The sequence below is a fragment of the Mya arenaria genome, chromosome 4, assembly GCF_026914265.1.
Source record: "Mya arenaria isolate MELC-2E11 chromosome 4, ASM2691426v1".
Classification (NCBI taxonomy): Eukaryota; Metazoa; Mollusca; class Bivalvia; order Myida; family Myidae; genus Mya; species Mya arenaria.
Window position 1 is genome coordinate 58487613 of NC_069125.1, and position 26197 is coordinate 58513809.

At 34.4% G+C, this 26197-nt stretch overlaps 1 protein-coding gene across 10 annotated transcripts; it reads left to right on the forward strand.

Moving 5' to 3' along the window:
• Positions 1-405: 405 nt before the first annotated feature.
• Positions 406-25317, forward strand: LOC128231337 (E3 ubiquitin-protein ligase TRIM56-like). 10 transcript variants are annotated; one of them, XR_008260351.1, is made up of 4 exons: positions 406-531; positions 6166-6386; positions 19447-22052; positions 23255-25317. XR_008260351.1 is itself a non-coding variant. In XM_052944010.1 (4 exons), the coding sequence occupies exons 2-4, from the start codon at positions 6289-6291 to the stop codon at positions 23299-23301; spliced, it is 1830 nt and encodes a 609-aa protein (XP_052799970.1). In that variant the 5' UTR covers positions 406-531; positions 6166-6288; the 3' UTR covers positions 23302-25317. The 10 variants fall into 10 exon arrangements, 5 of the variants coding, with proteins under 5 accessions (XP_052799970.1, XP_052799969.1, XP_052799972.1 ...); XR_008260352.1 differs by having other exon boundaries at positions 23437-25317; XM_052944010.1 differs by having other exon boundaries at positions 19447-21131.
• The last annotated feature ends 880 nt before the right edge of the window (positions 25318-26197 follow it).

Sequence of the window (26197 nt, forward strand, 5' to 3'; positions counted from 1 at the left end):
GACAATGAGCATAAAAACAAATATAAGCTGTGCTTGCCTAAATAAAATAGTTACTAATGCTGTTCCGTGGTTTCATTCAAGAACTTGCAAAAAAAAATTATTAGCTTTTTAAATCATTTTGTCGAAGTTGTTTCTTTATCATAGTTTTATATTTTTCTTTATTTGTGTGTCAGATTGTATATTTTTTATATAAAAAGTAATGAATTGTATATACTTTTCTTTCTTTTCATGTATACATCAATCTAAAAACAGTCGTGTATTTTGGTTTTCTAAGTTTAATCACAGTGTTTATATTTAAAGTAAGAAGAAACGCACGCATTTTCTTGGGTGATTCTCTTGACTTTGATGAGGTCTCGGTGATTTCCGTAAGAGCAAACGGAAATTCTCGAAGCCGACACCAGTGCCAAAATAATCGTACCTCGTAGAAACCGCACCTGTGTGACTGGTCGTGTGATTGATGTGTACCATTTCCTGTCTGAGTTCGTTTTCTGTACTGAATAAGTGATTTTATTGGGGACTCAAAGAAAAAAGGTAGGAACCGATAATAAATGTCGTTCTTTTGGGAGTGTTTTACCGTTAAAAAGTGCTTAAGAATTGCCTGTTTAAATTTTTACAGATGACTTTCTAATCTTGACTAAGTGATGTACATAGAAAACGCATGACTTTGACCACCTTTTGATGCACGGGATAATTTAACGTATTATTTATTTTAACTAACTCGTATATATGATTTGTATGTGCTTAAGTATCGAATCTATTATATGATTTTATGCAGTTGGATTTGTTTTTCAAAAACTACCTGTAAGTTCTGATACTCTTATCTTTGGCACGATAAGAAAACATAAAAACGTTTCTTGAAACCCAAAGGTGTTTCATTAAGGTATCTTAAGAGGAGAATTATCCAATTTTGCACATGTCGAATTCAGTCTTTGAATGTTTTTGAAGCGCCTAAACACGTGCATGCAACGTGTGTTGTACCTTATGTCGATGTTTATTATATATGTGTAATAGTTGTATAAAGAATTGCCTATCTGATAAAGGCAAGTATAATAAACTGAAAGAGGAAGAGCTAGATAACTTATTCTTGGCGTATGTTACATTTGATTTTTCAACTTTTAAACCTATTTTGCCTTAACAAAAAGGTGTATACACTATGTGTTTTTTTATTTGATCATGCAATTAGTTTTACTTAAATTCCATACAAGATAATTTTCTAGAACTTTGTTGTTCGAAGCCAATACAGTTTCAAAATAATCTGTGAAAAAGTTTCTATTTTTATAGTGTTCCTAAATACACCTTGGTATTGAGTACATTCCAGGTAGATGATAATATGTGCTGGTTGCCATGGATACGCTTGGAATACTCATATCCTAGCATGAAATCTAACGTGCATGCATGTAAGCTTTTGTTGCGGTGTAAGATAGCAGGTAAACCTCTCTTTAATTCTAAATGTTTGATTTTCTTATTTACCTGTACAATTTATTACTGAATCGATCCAATAGCTTTACACTCAATGGTTATAAGCATGACGTGTATATTCTTAAACCATTAGTTAAATATGCTGATATGTAATGCTCGTTTTACCATCCATGTCCAGAGTTATAAATCAATTTTCAAAAGAACAACCAATGTATTTTTTTGCTGAAGGAGACCATGATTTCAAGGACGCTCGTTGACCTCCATTTACCCTAAGATGGAGATGTTTTTGATAACGGATAGCACAAAGTGCGGTACATGTTTCATCTGTAACCAATTACTTATCTTCGTAATCTTGTAGCTTCGGTCAGAACTTAGCGTAGAAGTGGTCGCTTAATACTCGAGGGTAACAGTTTTCACTCTACAAGCTGGAACCCCGCTGGCAAATTTTCCTTTGTTGTAGATAAAGGTTATCTTTATTATATCATCAGAAAAAGGGGAAACAATCAGTTGAAAATCTCACTATATAATCTGATAGGAAATGCTATGTTCAAGTGTTGCTGATTGTAAAGAAATAATACAACAGAACGTATATTTTGAAGTTAATACGGTACACATACAGGTACCTTCAATAATAATCAATACATTGTAAAGTACTTATTTCAAAATGATTTCGTGCATAAGTAACAAAATAATGTACATGTTATGACGAGATGCTTTGTTGCATAAGTCGAAATAAACTTATATTCTGTTCTGTTCTGGTAACAATGGTAATTTTAAAGAAGTGTGGTGCTACCAGTAATCAGACAAGTAATAAAAAAAACATACCAATTAAAACATAGAACAATAATTTTACGAACTATTTCAACAGAGTCTGTCATAACATAACGTTTTATGAAATGAAAAATCGTTGCAATTTTATCATTGGACGTTTTACGAATGAACGCTATCGTATGTATTATAGTCTATAAACAAAAAAACCCTGCATGAGTGTATCCGACTCTTTGTGCCAATGGTTCCAGTGCCCGTATTCACAAACGTTCTCAGTCCGAGATTGAAAAGCATTGTTAATTGTGTAGATAAATGCTTTTACGGGGGCGGATATGATCAAAAGTGCTGTATCTGATGCAAATAATCTGTTATACATCACGCACACTTCTTCTATCAAAGAAGGTATATAATATATATTTTGAAAGATTTAAGACTAAAACTCAGACTTAAGACGTGAGCGAAAACGGCCACAGATTTCAATCCCCGCTCAGCGGATTTTTAATGAACACTATTACAGGTTTTCACCCAGGAATAGTAACTGGTTAATAACCACATGAATATAGCCGGTGTTATAGCTTATAAAACTAATCAAAGCTTTCACTATTGGTCGTCAGATTAAATTTTAAATGATCAGACATTTAAATTTGTGTAAAACCAACGGTTGAGAAATTGCGACTTCAGATGTAGTTCATGTTCACGCAGACATATGCCGAGTGTGTCTGACTGCAGAGATGAATTGATTGCCAAAAATACATCTGCTATTTTCGGAACCAACAGATTCAGTCAAGATAAACACAATTTATTTTCCAGTTGAAATTTCTGGACTTGAAAGGTATCGACGGTATCTGACTCATATATTGAATCATTAAACAGATTAAACGATTAGATGATATCAGCCATCCTTGTTAACATCATATAAACACCACCAACTGTATACATACTAAATTCGTTAATACGTAAATTTATGCAGATTAAACAACTTGATGATATCAGCAATCCCTGTTAACATCGTGTAAGCGCCATCAATTGGATACTTCATTTGTTAATACGTAAATTGAATCATATTGCGGATTAAAGTGACAGTTTTATTCAAAATAAGTATATATGCATGTATAACAAATATAAATGTTGAGTGATACATATTTAACTACTTACTAAATAACACATTTATGGAAAATATTAATTACTGGTAACAAGATTTTAGCCGTGTTTTTAAGGCGGAAAACTCAAAAAATATTAAATGATTGGTGAGTGCTAAAATATTTATTGTGATCTACTATAATGTCATAAGGTAGAAATAACATGTTTTCTGTACCTTTCTTTCAAATTAAACCCTGTATCCTTCATACGAAACATTGTTTTCGATATTTATTCATCCTTTTTGGTATAGCAAAACAATTGTATTAATTATGGTAAATCTTATTTGGGAGTAAGAGTGCATATTTAAACAGTTGGATGGTATCAGCCATCCCTGTTAACATCATATAAACACCATCAATTGGATACATACTAATTTTCTTAATACAGTCAAACCCCGTTGGCTCGAAGTCGCTTGGCTCGATTTCCCTGTTTTCTCAAATTGAATGTAAAGAACCGATTTCTTTAAACTAAAGATAACCATTGCCGCTTGGCTCGAATTTTCCGAAGTTCGAGATGTTTTCGCCGGTCCCTGGGAGTTCTAGCCTACGGGGTTCCACTGCATGTAAATGGAATCATTATGCAGATTAAACGATTTGATGATATCAGCAATTCTTGTTAACTAACACAAACACCATCAATTGTATACGTGCACGACGTAAGTTTGACAAAATAGACAAAGCCACTAACAAATCACTTAACCGTTTAAACATTTCATTTTGTTCAGTTTTGCTTTATATCATACCAGGGTACTTCAAACAGTTCTGCACCTAATTGTATTGAACCGGTACGTTTAAAGTTAGTCGGAAACATTTATTGATTGGTCAAAGTTTATTTAATAATGATTGCTGGCCAATTAAATTGCCTGCAAGTGCACACTTACCACCAACAGATAACCAGCGGATACGTTACCCATTAAAAATGGAAAATGGTAGAAAATGACTTCAAAAAGGAGTGAATTTGTTATTCGGATTAAGAGTTTTTATTTATTGTCACTAGAATTAGATTGTAGATGCCATAGTCCCAAAGCGTGCAAATGACCTTTCAACAGAAATGTATCAGTGCCTTAAACATATACAAATTGCAGACTACACTGACGGATAAGACAATGGTCAGAAGAAATACAAATTATTTGGGTTAAAAAAGCGTTTGTTGCATATATTGTGCTTTGCATGATATCAACCTTAACAGAACTTCTCGGAGTACCCTCGTTCTTATTGAAGTGTGCAAATGTACACTTTCATTCAAACTGTATCTACACACCGTAAGGTACGTGTAATTGTTAGTCTAGAAAAATCGAATGCCGACCGAATTTCATGAAACTTTGTGCAGACAGTGGTCAGAGACTGTACGGTGATGCGTTAGTGTCACTGTTCTCAACTAGATGTATGGTATATTGCATAACATGTTCAAATTTCATTCCCGACATTACAATATTGCACTAAAAACTACATTGTACAAACATAATTCACTTATTAAATTATGGCAAATGACATCAGCATCAATACATTCTTCAATGGGGTTACCGCATCGAAACTGTCGACTCAGGGGCGGTGGCGTAGACCGGTGTGTAGCAAACCTCACACTCTGACTAAAGGAGTTTAAAATTCATTACTACCTTAAACAATTTCCTCGTGATATCTATATTTAGATACATGTATATATGTTATGGATTATGATAATTGAGAATGTTATTTAAGAGAATAGCTAATTTAACACATTTAACAAAATATAATATACGTCAATTTCGGTTCCCAAAGTAACAGGTTTTTCAACGACAAAATGGACGTCCAGAAATCACCTCGTTGATGTGTTGCTGAAAGAAGTGCTGAGGAAACCGTCAAACTGCATGCTTTAGCATATTAGCTCACTACTGAGCTACGTTAGAGAATCAAAGCATGTTGCAATGTTGTGTTTGCAAACAAAATATGTCTTAGATACACAGATGCTAATTTTACATGTATATACCTGCATGTTGATAAATGTTCCCATGTGCTTGCTGTGTCAACGTGCTTCACACATGTGTTTCATTTAATCTCGTGAAACAATGTTGTACACTTATCTGTCCATTTTTTTTTAGATAAAGTCCTTGTGCTCTTCATTTTATGGAGGTTGTACAAGGCTCTATATATTCTGAAAATATCTACAATTGCTTTTCTTATGAACATTTTCATATGTACAGTATGGGGGGACATTTTTTTCTTTTGAAAGTTATCGTTGAAGATAATGTTATCTTAAGTTTTATTTTCAGTTAATATTAAGATAAGAATTGTTTTATAACTTGGAGAAAGAATCCCCCATCTAAAATGGAACTGAAGCCATTACCGCTATAACACTTATGCATTGCTTTTAAAAAATCCCAATTAATCATCAACCATACGTCCTTTAATTTTTTAACGATTTTCTGTTTTAAACATAACCGTATACTATTATTCTTTTAAGCTCACTGTAAATGTCTTGAATTATTTATGAACTATTTCAAAAGCTTTACACCCACATACCTCTCATCTATTGTTTGTTGACCGTAATTGCACATAAATTGTTTATTTAATTTAAGCTCTTCCGTGTCACTGGATGTTATGTTACACTTGTTTACTGGATTTCTGGTAAAATACAATCCATTACAATTTACAATTCCTTAAATAATTATATAGCAATTCAATAAATATTTATTTAAACAATGATTTTATTAGTACAAGAAATAAAATGTCAATTACCAGAAATCCATAAGTTGTTCTTTTCAACGTCTTTTCTTAGAAACTAATTTGTTACATATTATTCTATGTATACGCTCATGTTCAATTAAAAAAAACGTATGCTCTTTTTGCTGCATATATTTAGATAACACATCGGTGGATAGTGCACGAGCTAGACCTGTTATGACATCATTTCCGGTCTAGGAAGGGAGATAACCATAGATAGAGCTGACTAACCAATCATTTACTTCTATTTGGTCACGAGGTCATGTCTACATACAAAGAGTACAAAGCACGGAAGGAAGCGAAAGAACATGAACTCGGTCCACACAGTCACGAAGACTCTGTCGAAGATGAAGATAGTTGGTAAGTGACCGAAGCCCCTTCTCACTCAAATAATGACACCTTCTACCCCTGTCTACCTCTACAACGAACTTTAATGCAATTTGATTCCGAAGCCCTTTTCTGAATCAATGAGTCACTACCATTTATCCACCTTTGAAACCCATCAGTTACAAGCTGAGCTTTGGCTGTTGCCTTTTGCTAACATGAGTTGTTTAAATATACTGACAAAGTGTGTTTTACTTTACGTTTTGCCGTTTTGCTTTCATTCTATCCATAACAGTGTTAATCTTTTGTGCTTTTATACGTTATCCCAAAACACTTTGATTTTATTTCTCATTATAGCTCTAGACAACGTTTGTAAGGAAAAAGACAGGATCTGTCTGTGTTGTTAGTATGCTTTGTGTACAGGGTGTCTGCTCAAATGTGTGGTTACTGGGCTTGTCCCTGCAACTTCCATTGTGGTTTAAGCATTGAAGCTTGTATCGACGATATGGCAGTATGCCTCTACTGCCCTGATAGAGGACTTTGGTTCACTTTTGTCCCTGTATTTTTCATTGTTTTATGCCGAATTAAACCAAGTATTGATTTCTCCGTTTTTTGTGAATTATTCAGCCGCTTCTTTCGGGATTTAGGTAAAGAAATCGTTGAGAGATCCTACATGTAACTCGTACATGTAACCGTTCTAAACTTGAAACTGTGAGGATAAATATAACATTTCCAGATGGTTTCCACTTGTAACTAGCTATCAGCAATGCTAGGTTCCGTGTCAGAAATAATTGCATTTGGGTCTCTTCCAAGCATTGAGTGTATAAATCGTACCAGACAGTTTCCTTGGGATAAAGACTGATTGCTTCCCTTGTAACATATTCTTCAAAAATAAGTCGGAAGACTATGAAAGGAGAGATAAACCCTCCTCTTACATTCTTTAATGAAGTTGCTTTCCTTTGAACCGCCGTTGCATTTCAACAGCATCTGCCAAGTGAAAATGATTATTTACAGTTCATTTGAGTTTTTTTTCTTGTCTTAGAAGCCTTCTCCCTTTACACGGATATATTACTTGTACCGATTGTTTTATATAACTAATTAAGTTGATGATGATATTACTGCTGAATTTGCTATCGCTTTGGTAGCCTTGCTTGTAGGTGTTTAGCCCCACTCAAGGGCATTAAACGAAACTCGTGTGTGTGTGTGTGTGTGTGTGTGTGTGTATGTGTGTGCGTGCGTGCGTGCGTGAGTGTGTGTGTGAGTGTGTGTGCGTGTGTCTGTGCGCCCCCATGCGCGTGTGCGTGTGTGTCCATTGGCCTTATTGTTGATGCTTTTGTTTTGGCTACTGCAGAATTTCTGTTCCAGAGCGTAGTTAAAACTCATTATATATCATTTGGTTTCAATCTGACTTCAAATTTTAGTTAACCTTTTTATTACCATAGAAATCGTCGATATTTTTCATCTGTAGCATGCACTTCGATAAACTCATTCAAACACAAACACAATAGAAATGAACCGTGAACATAAATCATACACTTCATTTGTATTGAAGGTACTATTTAGAACAAGGAGCCTATACACCTATTACACCTTGGCGAGAGATTGGTGACTCAGTAAGGTATTCTAGTTATTGTTTGACAGAGTGACACTTGTGATGGTAATGTAGCTTTGGAATGAGTCTTTGGGTCTGCTGGATTTGAATTTGCAATCAATGGTGCAAACCTTCAAGTGGAGTTGCTCTGCATATGAGCTTGCCCAATAAATTGAACTGAACATGCTTTGACAATTGGACAGTGTCGTAGAACTAAATACTGTCCATCAGCTTGCTGCAAATGAATGAGACTTGCTGAAGGTGTGTTGACTGTGACATTCGTGACTGGTGACCGTATTGTTGAATATGATAGAAACATAGTGAGTGTTGCAGGATAATGCGTCTGAATACAGATACAGTTCTTTACAACCCCATGAACCTGCACGCCCCCACATTTAAATATGCATGATAGATGAAAACAATCTGAAAAATAAATTACTGTTTGATTATATATACATGTATTTTATAAATATTCAAAATCCAAGATATGTAAAGCAGAATGTTAAATAAATTATGGGAAAACATATAAAAATATATGAGTTAGTACATGGGTGATTTTTAAATACAAAATAGATTGGATTGATTTATCAATAATATAAACAAATAAATAAATAAATAACAATATAAATTCATTGAAATGGAAATTATGAAAGTATACCTCACTAGAACATTGACTTTATCGTAAAGTAATTACATTTTAAATTATATATACTTCCATTTGCCAGATATTAATCAAAGCGCTGATAGCACTGCATGAACAGGGTTTTATACGGGTTTCCACCATTATGATTCACGATCATGTGTGTATTAATAAGGTGTTGATATGTAGCACAGTGAATCTAAGAGTCCCCTTGCAAACCAACCACAGGGGCCGCCCCAGGTTTATTGAAGCATGATGGTAAATGACAAATTAATATTTTATTGAAAATAAAGTTAATGTCGCTGTGTAACCAGGCAAACCAGGATGGAGAATGTAACTAATCCCAGCATAAGAGGCCACCCTTTGGTGTTGCAATATGAGTTAGGCTTGCCAAGGATTTATTAACCAGAGAAATAAAAAAGAAATTGGTTGATCATCCAGGGTGAATTTATAAAGATACACTAAAACCGTTTCCGGTTGGTAATTAGATGTTGGCATAAACAAAGACTATACTAATTATTAAATTGAAAACGATCCTTTTCCGGGCCACTGTTAAAATTTTAAATAGTATTTTTAAATGATATATACATTGTTTACATAAAAAAATGGATTCTCACCCGGGAGGAACGATATATAGATACTATGCAACGGCTGGTGAATTATTGAAACAGCATAGAAACAAACTCCACGAAGCCTTCCTCCCCGTAAAAGTGTGGGGTGTAATAATAGAAAAATAATAAAATATAAAAAAGGGTGAATGCTTGTGCTATTCCCAACCAAGAAAATGAAATATATACTAATCAAACTTTACTCATTAGCAAGAGTTTGCCTTACTATTCACAAAACAACTTTGAAAATACAACAGATAAAAGAGAAATAGTTTCTTTATTAAAATGATAAAAATTAAAATAATTGCTTTCAAACAATTGTAAAGGAAACACCTAAAAAGTCATTAAATCCGTGATATTTTCTCATATTTACACCAAACCAGCACTTCATTTCAATGAAATGCCAATATAAAAAAAAATACACAAACATCCGTCTATACGTACACTATAAAAAAGTATATAAAATAAATCAAACAAAATAAGTCTTGAAAAATCTAAAAAAAACTTATTTGTTTCCTTCTTTGTCTATATGGTCAGCAACTCTCTTCTATTTCTATATCGTCAGGTAACTCGTCAACACTTTAGTACGCGCCTGTCAAAATGGCGTGCGTTTGTTATTCCCACGTGATCAAATAACGACTATTGATTGGATGCGGGCTATCACGTGATGTTTTAAGCGGGGAAACTGTGCGCAAGGGATGAGATCATTGTGTCACGTGATAGAATGATGCGCTTTGAGTGTATAGTAATTATTTGTTTATGTTTCGATGTTCATTCATTTTTGGGCGCAGGGATACTACTTTAATATTACCTTTATCTAAGTTCAACAAATTAAATGATAAATCTAGCTCGGTTATTGGAAACATAGCTTGCAATTTTTATAGTCCGCACTTTCTCAAACTATATTTTTGGTGGTAAAGAGGCAGGCGTCACTTGTAACTATTAATAGGCATTTTATGTTGTGTGAGTTTGTGGCTTTACTGAACAGGGTTGAGAACAACCCTGTTCAAAAATAGGTTTTAGTTGTAATGAGGGACATTTTAATGAGCACATGTCTTTCATGCCTATATCATACACCAATCTTTTGTGACCTTTTTTTTGGATACACTGCAGTACTTGCCAGAAAACTTTGAAAGTGACCGTAATGGTGTGAGCTTATGGCAGCCGGATGTTAATAGAGATTTCCCCGTTTAAAAAATTAAAAAACGCTGTTAAGAGTACTTGATTATGAAAAATCCTCAATAAGAGAAACTTACTTCATTATCTTCGTGTATATAAGTTTGTACTTTTAAATTACTGTGCGGTAATTTGTTCTCTGTGTTATTTATAGAGTTACTTGAATGACAACACTCGTACTTTTCCGTTCTGAATTAATCATGGTGAATACCTGAATGATTATTATTCTACAGGTGCGCCGCATTATAGTGACACATATTGGCATTACACTAAAATGCTAGGATTAGTCAACAGAGATGCTAGCGCGTAATTTACCACCATTGTTATAATCGCAAATTAAATAGCTTGGGTTGTAGTCTAAAGAGGACACTTCTGTTATTAAAAAAAACATGGTAAAACCTATATTTCCGCCTACTGCCACTCCCCCGATACACATTCCCTGCGTCTGATTTTGTGGTGATTCTGTGTCAGACAATGAGGTTGCATTCTAAGTCATTAAGGTGTCCTGAAGTAATATACTCATGTTATCTAATTATTACCAAGTATTTCGTATTCGAAATCATTTGTGGGCCAATGACAGTGGAGGTTTTTTTTGTACTTTTTTTCATAATTCGATTCTGACGGAAGATTCCAGGGTCGGATCCAGGATTTGACGCCAGAGGGAGTGAAACTTAGCGCCGAAACTTGACTTGAGCTCCTCACTCATAACCGAAAATTATTTGGTTTAAATTGCGGGCAGGGGTTTCGGGGTAACTATTTTGGTAAAATTGTTTGTCCATCTTCGTCTGTAGATCGACGTGCAATATATGCATGAGCTGTAGACCTTCAATTGAAAGCTGAGGGCGTGGTCAACTCTGGTTAAATGATGCCTGCCATGCATCTGAATATAAACAGGGCGTGTTAAGAAATCGAATCGGTGTGTTTATTGATGATAACGCTAACATGATGGACAGTATAAGAACAAAATTATCCTCCTGATTTTCATCAGTTTCTTTCCCTACATGCATTTTTTTTATCTTGTCGGAAATATCATAAAAGATCCAACGCATGCGTTTGGAAATAAAAATAACTAAAATGCGTAATTGTTTGAAAAGTTGTGAATTGCAAATTAAACAAATCACCTGTTCAAACCATTCTACGACTTCCGTCATGTAAATGGTAAAAGAATGATAGAGACGAAGGTCAATTTTTTGCGCTTAATTAACACGTGACTACACATTTCTTTACGGGAGAGACTTCGAAATCGGAGGAGTCAGTGGGCCAAATTAGTCCGAACACCCAGTAACTAAGTGCTGAATGTTGACGATATACAGAAACAGGGTGTGTATACCAGGTCTTAAATTAAGTCATATATGCTACATCGGAAGGCAACATTATGCTTAAAATAAACGCTATAAAAAATGATCACTTTTTTCCTCACCATTTTAAATGAAACAAAGGGCAGTCTATGCCGCTTAAAGAGTCCCGTCTTTTGTACCGGAGTTTGATTAGGTGATTAGTTTACCAAACACTTCAATAGACCTGTTTCCAAACCAATGTTTTGACAGTGCTCCATCAGTCGGCGGTATTGTAAAAAGGTTTGTCGAAGTGTTTTCAGAAACAAAACTCTTAATATCATGCACCAGTCAATTGTAACCACGCCCACCCAGGTCCGGGGAATAGCGGGGACTTTGACTTTCGGTACAGCGAACCCCGGGTAAAATCCCCGCCAAATGTCCCCGCACCCCAGATACCCTAGGTAAGGCCCATTTCCCGCTAAATTTTGCGCGAAGACAAAACCACCGCAATCACCTGGCACTGCGGGGCCACCCGGAAGGTAAAGAGACGGCCCAATTCCCAGGCTATCCCCGGTATAAAATCGGACCTGGTGTGCCGTGGTTACAATTGACTGGTCCATTAAACTCTGGTGAGATACCGAAGGCGGGGCTCCGTAAGCGGCGTAGAATGCGTTATGTTTCATTTAAAATGTTGAAGAAATAGTAAAGTTATTTTTGTTTAAAGTCTTCATTCAAACCCAAATATTGCCTTCCGGCGTAGCATTTATCACGTGGTATAAGCACATTTAGAAATTGGAGCGTATTTGCTCAGCTAGCGGCTTCACTGTACCCTGTTGAACACTAAGATATACATAAAGACCTCTCACCCATATTAAATATAGTCTTGAGTCTGAGTTTTAAACTTTAGTTTCAAGAGTGCAAGGTTGTGTTGAGTGTAAGTTCTTCTGAGACGTTCATGGTGAACATTACTGTATATGTGACAAATCGCAAGTTTTGCAATTATTTTCACACCTAGGCTAAACTAATGATACAAAATTTAGTTTTGATAAGTTTTAAAAAAGGAATGTATGAGTCTGAGTATCGAACGTACTCTCAAGTCGTCAGTAAATATGCGTCTAGTAGTTTTCCAGTCCTGCTCAATTCATGAGCTCCCGAAATGTCCCCACTTTCATTGTCCGCTTAATATGCTCTTTTGTTAGTTCTTCCCTAAATGCGTTGAATCTGTTGACTTTTAACTTGATAATCGTTAACCCCCCCCCCCTATTTTCCATTTTATTATTGATTAACTGACTTAGTAGAAGTTTTCTTCAATAGGCGTGTCTGTCAACATTTAGAAATCGTGAAAGGACTTATAATGGGCAAGTTCAGTCTGCATAACTTTACATAAAGGTTACTGTAATGAATGGTCGTCTACTTGTACAATATGCACATAGGTACATTAATTAGCCGAGGTCAACATATGCTACAGGTAAAAAATTCTTGGGATGGAAAGCCACACACACCTAGCCAACATTTATTACGGGAAATAAGGTACAAAAGCGATATTGTAACGGTGAGTGATATACATTGGCAGGAACTTGCAGGAAAAGCTTCTCAGTTCAAACTGATAAGCCATTTGGAATAGAACGATGAAATGGATGACTCACAGATTCTTACTGACAAAATTTCGAAAACAAGGTGGGTGAAATCATGTTTTGACAAATATAAATTATGAAATCGTGTAGTGGTTATAATTATATATCTAGATATAATTAACCAGCATGTTAGAGATAATTCAAGCCGTATTTTGAACCATGTATGTAAGAAACTAATGATAAATACTGATTGGTAACATACGTAGGTAAGCTACAGATTGTGTACATGATCACTCTTATATTTTATTCTGGGAATTTTTATCATCTATCAGGTCGATTTTCAGCTCAAATACAGTTGTTATAACAAATGTATGATACATTTATATATCTTTAATTATTAACGTTTTCCGGAAACTTAATAGATTTGTTAAGTAATTAAAACGTCTAGCCATCTCTTAATTGCTCATATTGTATTCGTAGCTGTAGCTCAGAGTCATTATATAAAGAGTATTTTGTTAAATAAAAAAAACATGGACACAATTAGACACAATGATAATACTAAAGGATATATATCCAATTTGAACAGTGAAAGATGAAGCACTTCATATGGACACACATTAAATATTCGTTTTATAGCAAAACATAGCAGACATTAACATTGTTGTATCATTTGTCACTGTTCATAACTTTATACATATATATTCAGTATATTAGTAGTTTATACATATATATTCAGTATATCAGTAGTTTATACATATATATTCAGTATATCAGAAGTTTATACATATATATTCAGTATATCAGAAGTTTATACATATATATTCAGTATATCAGTAGTTTATACATATATATTCAGTATATCAGAAGTTTATACATATATATTCAGTATATCAGAAGTTTATACATATATATTCAGTATATCAGTAGTTTATACATATATATTCAGTATATCAGAAGTTTATACATATATATTCAGTATATCAGTAGTTTATACATATATATTCAGTATATCAGAAGTTTATACATATATATTCAGTATATCAGAAGTTTATACATATATATTCAGTATATCAGAAGTTTATACATATATATTCAGTATATCAGTAGTTTATACATATATATTCAGTATATCAGTAGTTTATACATATATATTCAGTATATCAGAAGTTTATACATATATATTCAGTATATACATATATATTCAGTATATCAGTAGTTTATACATATATATTCAGTATATCAGAAGTTTATACATATATATTCAGTATATCAGAAGTTTATACATATATATTCAGTATATCAGAAGTTTATACATATATATTCAGTATATCAGAAGTTTATACATATATATTCAGTATATCAGAAGTTTATACATATATATTCAGTAAATCTACATATATATTCAGTATATTAGAAGTTTATACATATATATTCAGTATATCAGAAGTTTATACATATATATTCAGTATATCAGAAGTTTTTACATATATATTCAGTATATCAGTAGTTTATACATATATATTCAGTATATTAGTAGTTTATACATATATATTCAGTAAATCTACATATATATTCAGTATATTAGAAGTTTATACATATATATTCAGTATATCAGAAGTTTATACATATATATTCAGTATATCAGAAGTTTATACATATATATTCAGTATATCAGTAGTTTATACATATATATTCAGTATATCAGTAGTTTATACATATATATTCAGTATATCAGTAGTTTATACATATATATTCAGTATATCAGAAGTTTTTGTGTTTAAGTCGAGGACAAAAAACACGCATGCACCTGAGAAAAAACGCGTTATAGATGATAACTGTTGAACTTTATATAGAGGGAACACCCAACTGTAACGTTTACTTGAAATTATAAATCAATTATCGACATTGAAATATCACAGACAGGGTGACTAATATGAAAGTAGTTCCTGTATGTATACATTTGTTCAATGTGCTTAAACACTAGATTCTTCTAAACACATATCATGATATTCCTGCGAAACTTGCCTCGTGCTTTTCAACAGGGATTTTATTCGATTTATATATACTGACAGAGTGGTTATGATTTTCAAAGTCTGCTGAATGACGAAACACATATAAATATCTTATCTAATTTCGAACAATTCTATTTACGTTCATTACAATAACCACATAACGAAAGAAATGTGTACATCATGGTAACATACTTATTCTGTGGTTTCTTTTCTGGGATTAATAAGCATATAAACATGTACACTAGATTACATAAATAAGCAACATGTAAGAATAAGAATGGAATTCTTTCTAGTTGATTGTTCTACCAAATCCCAAAGATCTCTAACAATAGTAAGATAAAAATGACAACAAAAGTTTAATGAACACATGCTGGTTTTAACTCTACAACTCGACAAAAGCCAAAACAAAAATATGTAAATAATATCTTCATTGCTATGTGAGCATGGAATACACACATATGGTTCATGAAATGTTCAGTGTAACAATATTTAGATTAATTTTGTTTTCGTAATTCTTGGCAAGTCTGTATCTATCTGATTATCAGATTCATTGTAGTATATATTACTGTCGTAATCAGTTAAGCAATGGAATTGTAATTGTTTTTAATTAAAAAAAAATAAAGTGTTTTATCACAATCATGTTTAAAATATCCCTTGTATTGTAACAAAATAACAGGTACTGTTTACATGGTACAAATATCCAACGTGATACAACATAATTAATTACACAATTATATATTTGATCAGTGTATGTAGCTAATACGTATAACTGTATACACACCACTAGTGATCACTACCACCAGGTGGGACTTCTAACACATCGCTTTCTTCTCAGACAGTTACAATAGATATTCGGTGATGTGGTAAGGCCGTACAATATCGGTTATATGTCTAGCGTCAACCCTTGGTTCGAAAACTTGTCTAGCTATCCGTGCGTCCGAAAAAAAAACACTTTTAAAATGAGTGACATCCTAGTATGTAGAATATAGACACTAGAGTCTGCTTAGTCCATTCTTGACCATTCTCAATTGTTTGATAGATTTCCACTGCAAAATGAGTTCCGTTAAATTAGTATGAAAGTCTGTTGATCATGGGAATACAAAATGCATTATTTTCAAATCCCAAGAATACAATTACAAAATATGAAGCACGTTGTTTACCCTTTGTGTTCTGTAGTAAATAAGAATTGTAGTAAAATTAAAAATGTGTTGTTGTTTTTTTCGATCGGGAAGCCAAAATCCTATCTGTCTGCGGACGCTTAACATTGAAACGATTTAGTATGGCCTAATATCAAAACATCGTAACTGTCCGCTTTGAGGCGGAACTAGACCAATATCCGACCTCGTAACCGTCTGACTGAGGCGGTATCCTGACGGTGACTCGCAAAAACCAACGCAAACTAGTTGGCGGCTGATCACATGTAGTTCTTTCCCATAGGTATACAAACATAAGAACGCAATTCACTTTGCAAGAACGTTATAGGATTCTTGTTGGCATTTAAATTGTTTATTACACGTTCCTCTTCCCCTCATCATCCCGCAAACATCATTAAGTTATGTTTGTTCCAAGACCTATTACGTAGGCGGAGGTATTGACTATAAAACAAAAACAAAATAACACCCAAGACAGAGAACGATCAGAGTTTGTGGATCTATGATGTGAATTGTCTTTCGTTATATGTCATTAGACTGTTGTTTTAATTAAATGAAAGAAAAAATGCTGGATTTACCAGATGCAGCAGAAGTGTAAGCATTTAAAGCTTGTTCTGTAAACGTTCTTTTCGAGAATAGAGTACGTGTTCCACGCGAATAAATTTAACTTACAAAATGCGTAATAACGAACTAAAACAACAATACCTGTGCGAGAACTTTAATTATTACACAATGTTTCTACTACGCACTTAAACATGAAGTCTATTAAGATATGATCTCACAATGTTTACACATTTCTTGTATGGGTTAGCATTGATATATAAGACCAAAACTGAACAGGTGCTCTAGCTTCTCTCAAAGGAGGAAGACGGTAATCTGGATAATACAGGATTAACCGACAATATAGTTCCCAGTAGGGTGCTCTTTAAGATAATTGTCCATCTTCGAAAAATATTTTCTTTCAACTAATATCTCTTTGTGTAGGCCTAATTGTTTGAGAATTTTCTAACAAATTATAAAAATCTGAACCTATTAATTAAATCAGAGAAAGCGTTTGATTTATATGCTGGCTACCTATTACTGAATTGCAATTTTGCGATAAATTTAGTTCTTTTTTTATAAAAAAAGGCTAAATGCCAACTTTATAATCGTAAGAGCTATGGCAATTTTGTTTCATAGAAATACAGAAACTATCCAGTTTCAAATTATCGCGGAGCTGTATCTTTGTTATCAAGAGATGACGTCACAAGATCGGAAAAAATGTCTGAAGCAGTAGGAAATTAATGTTTTCAAAGCCTATTAAGATTTCAGTGCCTTTCCGAGATTATTTATAGATTCAAGTTCTGTTTTCTGTTGCCGTACATTGTTAATACCGTAGCTGTTATATACCTGAGGGCTTCATGTGTGCTTATGATTATTCTCTTCATGCATTATACACGACTAGTAATGTAGTACAAAACTATTGACAGAACTGAATAACACGATGCATGGTCCTGGGTCAAGCTACTAGTATATATTTTGCCAATCACATTTTTTTAAAACTAGTTGATATACTCAATATGTATCTACATCTAGTAAAAAATAATGTTAGAAGGTCTGCAACTTGCTTTTCGAAAAAAAACACGACCAAAATATACCTGGTATAGATGATACTGATTTGAATCTAGATCTGTAAGCAGACATGCTATCTTATAAGATGAATTATCTTCTAATTGCAAAAACGATATGGCAAATATCAAAATGCATTATATCAAAGTGCCAACATTTAAATTTATACTAAAAAGTCTTGCTGGTAGATTGGCATTGATAATGTGTTTCGATAGACCAATGCCAAAGCCACGGACTTTCACACATTCAAACACCATTGGTAACAAATATTGATAAAAAGAAAACTCACAGTATCACCTTGAGGCCATTTCATATGGCAGAGACATGCAGCTCATTTGTATTAACACTTAGCAAGCTACCTTCAGAACCATCACGCGGAATATAAACACAGCTAGAAATATTTTGTACAGGTTCACGATTGATCAAGAGATTACAGTCAAAGAATGTTAATAACCCGAAAATAAACGCAGATATTTGATGATATACATGTTGAAATACTTGTTTTATAGGAACAGTGTGTATGCCAGTTACCTGTTCGTGCTGGGTTTTCAGATGTCTGTTTCCATTGAGCATGTCGAATGATGGATGTATTGTACCTGAATGTCATTAGATAGTGTACGGTATTGCCTGCTAGGTGGAGTTCCGATCCATAAAAACGCTATATTATACTCTGGTTAGAAAACCTATGCCTGGTGGTGTGCTGATAATATACTGATTTCGGTTTGTTTTCATGAAAAAGGTGTAAAAACTAAAGGTTTAGCATGAAACCATTGCCTATAAATATATACAAGAATTTGGAAGAGAACTTGTTGTTAAAGAAAGCAACGTGTATTTCTGTTTAAACATGTATTTTCGAAATTGCATAATGTTTTGCAAAAGTTTTTATGTTTACATCTAATTATAATATGTTTGTGTTTATTTATTTGTTCATTGTGCTATTTTAATACTTTGTGATATTGTATTAAATTTTGTGATATGCGTTAGAATGCATTTAACATCATAATATTATTTTGTTTACGTTTTCATCAATGATATGTTTATGTTTATTAATTTGACGATTACGTTTTATTAATACTTGTTTCCTTATATTTGTAATATGTGTAAAAAATACAAATAACGTCCATGTATTATATATAAAAGCTAGGCTCACTTTTATTTTGCTTTAAAGTTGCTTTCATTACCAGTTTTTATTACTTTCTGACGATTTACATAAAAAAAAAACATTTCGGTACAGAAAAGTGCAATGAGAGAGTGGGTGCACGCTTATAAGCCTTTCATATAGTTTAACTAAATAGAGTGAGATACACCAACACATTGTTACTTCTCTGTTGTCTTGTTGTCCGTAATGAGATGTAGAAATGTTTTGTCTAGTTTACGTTCATGCTTCAAGTGCGTTCCTTTCTTACTAAGACACCGTTACGAATAAGCATTAATATACTCACTATCTATATCGTTGCAGGTTTCGGCGACGGCAAGACCGAGAGCGGTACCACACAACCGCCGTGGACCAGTCCACCTTAAACAGTCTCCGGTCTTCGTCCCCAATCCACAAATCCTCCTCCCCCTCCAGCATAATGACCACGTCCACGAACAGCGGCAAACTCGCCCAGGAGATTCATGATGAGTTCCTCACATGTAAGATATGCCTGGAGGGGTACAAGAGTCCAAAATGCCTGGATTGCCTCCACACCTTCTGTGAGCAGTGTATTGACAATCATGTCATGTCGGAATGTACGTACAAAAAGTACAGCGATTATCGAGAGTTCACTTGCCCGCTCTGCCGTAAGCGAACCCAGTTGCCCATCGGTGGGGTAAAAAAGCTTCCAGATAACTTCCTGGTTTCCAACCTTTCGGAGCTTGTCGTTCGACAGCGGCCTTCTAAGTTTCCTTTCTGCGACATCTGTAAACTTGTTAACCGGAAGCACCGCGAAGCGGCCTCAAAATGTTTGGATTGCAACAAGTTGCTGTGTAAAACATGCGTCGAACTTCATCGAGAGACGAAGGTCACGAAGAACCACAGCATTTTCGACTGCGATATTGAGAAAGATATTGAATGTAAGGAACACAAGGAGGAAGCGGTCAGATTTTACTGTGAGCCATGTGAAACATGCATTTGTGTTCTCTGTACTTTTAATGAACACAAAGATCACGAAATAACGTCCTTTGCCGATGCGGTTGTGAAGTACAAGGAGAATATACAGACACTGTTGGACAGTTGCAAGTCAAAGATTGATCTGTATGATACACAGTTAGGAACCCTCGGCAAATGCGAAATCCTGATCAAATCTGCTGAACAGAAAATTCGTGATACTGCTATACAATTTATAGCCGATGTCCGTGCCAGAGAAAAGGAACTGATTGATGATTTACACTCGTTATATGGTGCGGACTTAATGAAACACGTTGACAAAAGAGACGAATTGCAGATAAATCTTGAAGGATTAAAGAGTACGTGCAGTTTAACTGAAATTGTACTCAAAGGAAAGGATATAGAACTGTTGCTGCTTAAGAAACAGGTTCAGGAAAAGTTGACAACTTTGGGGAACATTGAGCTGAGCCATTTACCAGACAGCGTTACGAAAGAAGTCACTTTCAATGCAGGGTCATTGGATCTTGGGACACTTGAGGACCTTGGAACCCCGCGTCAGAGCATGAACCGTACTCTCTCAATGCCGGGAACCATGCGAAAAGGGAACAGCAGGTCTGCATCCGTTCAAACTGAGAAAGAAGAACCGCCTCCAAAGCCAAAACAAGTGGAAAAGTATATTCAGACAGAAATAGAAGAGAAGAAAGAAGAGTCGGATTCCGATAGCGTATTTTCGAGCCACGAGGAAAAGTCCACGGAAACTGAGGCAGTGGAGACCGTGGAGAAGGGTGTCAACACGCGTTCACGCAGCCTGCAACATTCTGTTCAGTCGAGTAGCTCCGTTGACACAACGGAGGGACAAAACGGATATCAGGATGCACCGTCGTCTCCATCCCAGCAGAGACGTCACCGCCGCAGGCGTGAGCGCAGTCGACAAGAGGTATCAGGCCCAATGACAGCAACCATTACTAACGTTGAGCCGCAAGTTCCCATCAGCCGGGGCCCGGCTCTTTCTTATAGTAGTAGCATTGACGATAATACCTATTCACCGGACGGAGGTAATACGGTTACAACGGGGCAATATAAGTCTTTTCGTGCCTATCCTATAGACTCTCCCGATGCCCCTGATTTTGGATTTTGATATATATATACCTCTATATTCAATGATTATTTCGTCTGCTCTTTCACACCTGGGAATGCCTTGAGCACATATTTCATCCCTATTATTTGGAGTACGTGTGTATCTGATGTGTTGTATTCCCTTGAGCCTGTCTGGTGTGTCTATTCATATTCTGTGTGTTTCTGATATTCATTAAGCATTCATAATGCATATGAGTGATCGTTTCGTTCGATGGTGTTCGTTGTCCTTATACAGAAAGTCGCCTTCACACCACCCCGTGTATCATTACCCTCAACCATGTGGTAACTGTACCTTTACTTTAAATTAGTATGTGTTCAGTCTGAAACCTATACGTTTATTTAGTGTAATATTAGTGTTCAAATCATCAATCGTTTCCAGTCCCAGCATGATAACTATTGTGGACATCACATTCATTTTCGTATCCCTCCTTCAATATACTAGTTTCTAAGCTAGAGCAAGCTTAAATAGAAAATAACTGCTAAAGGGTTGTATTTTATCGTGATTCTATCCCGTAGAATTAAAATGATGTTGTAAATCGTGACTACTTACCTAACCTCCGTCCAGGTGTAAAACAAATGCATCTTGATGCTCATCGGCTACGACGAAGCTGCAATGATGACGTGTTGTAATATGTGACGTCATGTTCTGCTGCGTGAAGCCATGCTTTCGCAATGTAGTGTCTTATAGAATGTGTGTCTAGCATATATGTATCATGCGTTTGTGAGTAATTGAAACTAAACAACAATATGTGAAAAGTTGGACTGGCCAGATGTGTCGAGGACTGATGAACTGCTTACATCAGGGAAACGCTGGCAGCAAACATTAAAGCCTTTTAAAGGTGCATATCTTACATATAATTTCTGTATAATTTTGCAACGCATTTTACATTAAATTGTCGCCAACTTGTGCCGTAATGATTACATTTGATGATATATATTTGCCGGCCATGGCTACTGTTACTTTGTTCTGTTTGCACATTTCTAACACAGCTTATGTTTCGATTTTGCTTTATTCTATGTTGACACCCTGCTGGTGTTGCTGTGAATTACAAAACTTTAATCTGTTATTAATTGTATTGATTAATGCTTTATTATCAGTATTATCCTAAATTGTATCAAAATACTTTCATAATTTTCTTTCTTTGTTTCTATCATTTTGGCTGTTTGCTATTTATATATATTAAAAAGCTGCAATAAATCACTGTAAATAAATTTATTTCAATAGTTTTTTAGTTTTAGTAGTTGTATTATTTGTTCGCAAAAACAATCTAGAAGTAGTTATGATGATAGTGTTTCCCTGCTTCGTGTTTAGCTTTAACATAACGCTGACCAATTTCATTTGTTTGTTTTTTTTTGTCAGGAAAGAAAAAATATAAAATAATATATGTAATTAGTTAATTTTAATTTTAATTGATAAATTAATTATTTCTCTTAATTATTGTTTGACATCAATTAAGAAAGTGTTCTTTTAATGAATCATATAGTGAGATATGTTGGAAGATGGCAGCTATCATCATAGCTATCTCTAAGGGGAACTTGACAATGCACTTCCTGTGGTTTGATTTCAATAGTTAAAGCATGTGGTAGCACCGTATGTAAACACAAACGAAAAAAACCTTTGTCAGAAAACCATTTTCGATCAAGGGTAAAAACAATATTTTTCTTTAAAAAAGTTAAAGTTTAGTTCAAATATTTTACTTAAATTAAAATATTAACTAATAGGAAACCTTCTCACTAGTAAGAAATCGTGTCCATGGTGTCAAAGCACGATGGCGTTGGTTTAGAGATACCGGTAATCAGAAAATGCCGTACGGAAAGTAATAACAAAACTGTTTTAATTACATGTTCTTTCATAAAACCTAGGACCATTTGAAAGCTCTGAAAAAGGTTTTTAAACAGTATTTATTCATACCAATTCGAATTCTTTAAAGTGTTTTAAAACGTTCAATTTAAAATTGTGAAAATGTAAAGTCTTGATTCTTGAGATGTTTGCAAATTTGTCATCATTTGCTTTAACGGCAGTCGAAATTTCTATTTCCAGTCAAAAAAGTGCAACCTTGCGTAAAATCGCAAAGTATCGCATCATAACGCGGGAAGGATATTGTCAAGCTAATGATGGAGCAAAGTCAGTGACCGGAACAAAAAAAAACTTTCAAAAACTCAATAAACAAACACCCTACAATGCAACAAAATGTGTTCACTATTTGACATGGACTTTTTCAGACAAGTCAAAGCCCCCCGAGCGAGCCACGACCCTTGCTTACTTCAGCTTCGGGAGCCCCAATTCCTAGGTACCACAAAAGTTCCTTTGCTTCATATCGCATGCCTTAATTGGCAGGCAAAAACATGCTAATGTGGTATGTGAGGGTCTGTGCATAAAGTGGTGCTGCGGGCAATCAGTTGTTGACATATTTAAGGTTTATCTATCAATTATGTATAAAAATAAGGATTTACCATAAAATTATATTCCCACCATTTGTGAATAATATAAATAAGCTTCATTAGTGCTTTTTCACCATTTTTTCCATTTTCTGTTTAGACAATGTATAGGAAATTTTAATTTATGTCTTAAATTGCAATCCATGATTGTCCTGAGTTTTAAATGTTTTAATTTAAAACTCGTAAAGAAGTGTGCAAACTAAGAAAATTTGTTTCCAGCTGGTGTATTTTGCTTTTATAGATTTGAAGTTGAAAGGAAGATAACTTAAACTATACCCACATTCTATCTATTTATGCTTTACAACTAATGAAATGTATATTCTGCTTACAAATATTCTTAGATAGTAAACTATGATTTATAATCATATATCATTGACGAATTTAGAAGACACACATATTGACACATATACTTTTTGTCATTTTTGGTTGATAAAAACTTCCATTTCATACTGCACTTTTGTTAATATTTCATTTCATGAAATGTATTAGTTAAAGTAGTTTCTGCACACATAGCATTCGTTTCGTTTCTCGGATAAAACGGTTGTCTTATGAATAGTTAAATATGCATTCGGCAAGTCAAAAAGTGTGATATTGTGCCGAAATATATGTTTGAAGATTAACAAATTATTTTGTGCAAAGGTGTACCAACCGGACCTCCAAAAGCTATTTCCAATACACTTTACAATTGGCGGAATTGCTTTAAACTGCTTAACCTCGCTAAAATTTCATTGAATTGTTTTAGCTTCATTTACTGTTTTATTGTTTGACAATGCATTGTACTCAATCAGTTTTAGCGAATCATGTATAAACTTACCGATTGTCTATTTTTAATACATCTTAGGTAGCAAGGAACTTTGTCTTTTCACCCACATCAGTGTTCAGATCGTCTATGTAAACCCCTTTCTAAATTCGCGCATGTACCATGTTCTGTAGTTTATGATTTGCTTTGCAATACCCTTGTGATTGAAATTATACACTTGCTTAAAGCGCTCGTGTATAATTTCAATATCAAGGGTTGTGTGTGGATTACCTATTACTTTGGTAACTACATAACAACATACACCAAAGTTTCTACCGTATGTGAAACATTCTACACACAAAAAATCTCATGCGTCTCGGCAAATGTCATTAAACCAGATATTCCTCAGGCTGACAGTATGTAAGCATTCTTCTATATTGTTTTGCGTCTAAACGAAAGCAGGTAGAACCGACAACAGCTAAACTAAAGGAGGATTTACAATGAACCCAGCTTTGAGTACTTTCAGTGCTTTGATTTTAGTGAATGTACACAAGTGTTTGTTTTCTCTCTATTTCACGCGTATCTCTATACTTTAATGTCGTATAGCGATTTCTCAACCGATAAGAAAGAGGGAAATGTATCTGTAATCATAATAGATAAAAAGCACACACATTGAGATTTTATCATATTTGTCGATTAGTTTACGTTGCTTAGTGTCAGTATATAATACATTTAATAGTCAGTGTTCGGTAGACAAAATTACTATCTGCATTATGTTTTGCATTTTAAAAATATTGATATGTAAATCATATGTAAAAATATTATATATAGTGATTGGTTACTCGATGTATCAAAACATGTACAGATCGTGTTATAATGATAATGATAATAATATAAATCATGCGTTAATAAATTGCTTTTCAACATGTCGCCTTCAAACATTCATTTCTTCTTTGTTGGGAGAAACCACAGTTGCTATGGTGTAGTCTGAAGTGTGTTACGGGAATAAATCGCCACCTGGCGTATGGATAATGTCGAAACTAGTCGACCAAGCTGGTCAGCGTGTACTACGTCGCCATTTGGTACAAGCCCAGAAGAAGAAAAAAACATGGCGTCAGTTTGTTACACCAAACGCTATACCAGACACAAACATGTGAAACGTGGATCCCTGATGACCCCATACTAGATGAGTATCATTTGCCCACTTGTGCAGAAAAGGAAATGTTAACTTTTTACCGATATGAAACAAAAACAAATTGTTCGGGCTTCAAGATAGAGGAATTGGTCAGTTTACGTCCAATTTCAGTTCATATAAAGAGCAAAAATACAAACTGTCCAAACATTGTATAATGTACTTTTGGTCATTTACTTTACACAAAAGAAAACAGCCATCAAATTCCTCTTAAATCATACTAACATTATAAAAGGTTAATTCAGGCATCGTTATTGAAAATTAGGTACATATTTCGAAGATTGTAAACAAAAGGTAACATAAGGAACTGATACAAAAGATACAAAACAACAGCAAAAACAACAACAGAACAACAACATGTATACCAACAGCAACCTTTATTGCATTAATAATTATAACGTTAATATTATAATAATCATAACTCAGTGGATTCTTGAACCCTTGGCAAGATTGATTTTTAAATCGAGCAGGTAATGCCGGATTCTGTTCCGTGTACTCCAAGACGTGTTTACTAGTATCAGGGACATGTCATTTTTAACATCATTGTCGATCCAGATGAAGAATGACTTCGATCACAATTACAACAAGTTGGTTATAAAAAAAACAACAGCGTT

Excerpts from the sequence above, each read along its gene's own strand:
- LOC128231337 (XM_052944007.1), top strand. The coding sequence starts at position 6,289 with ATGTCTACATACAAAGAGTACAAAGCACGGAAGGAAGCGAAAGAACAT. Across the intron at positions 6,387-19,446 it reads GTCGAAGATGAAGATAGTTG|GTTTCGGCGACGGCAAGACC; the intron begins GTAAGTGACCGA and ends ATATCGTTGCAG.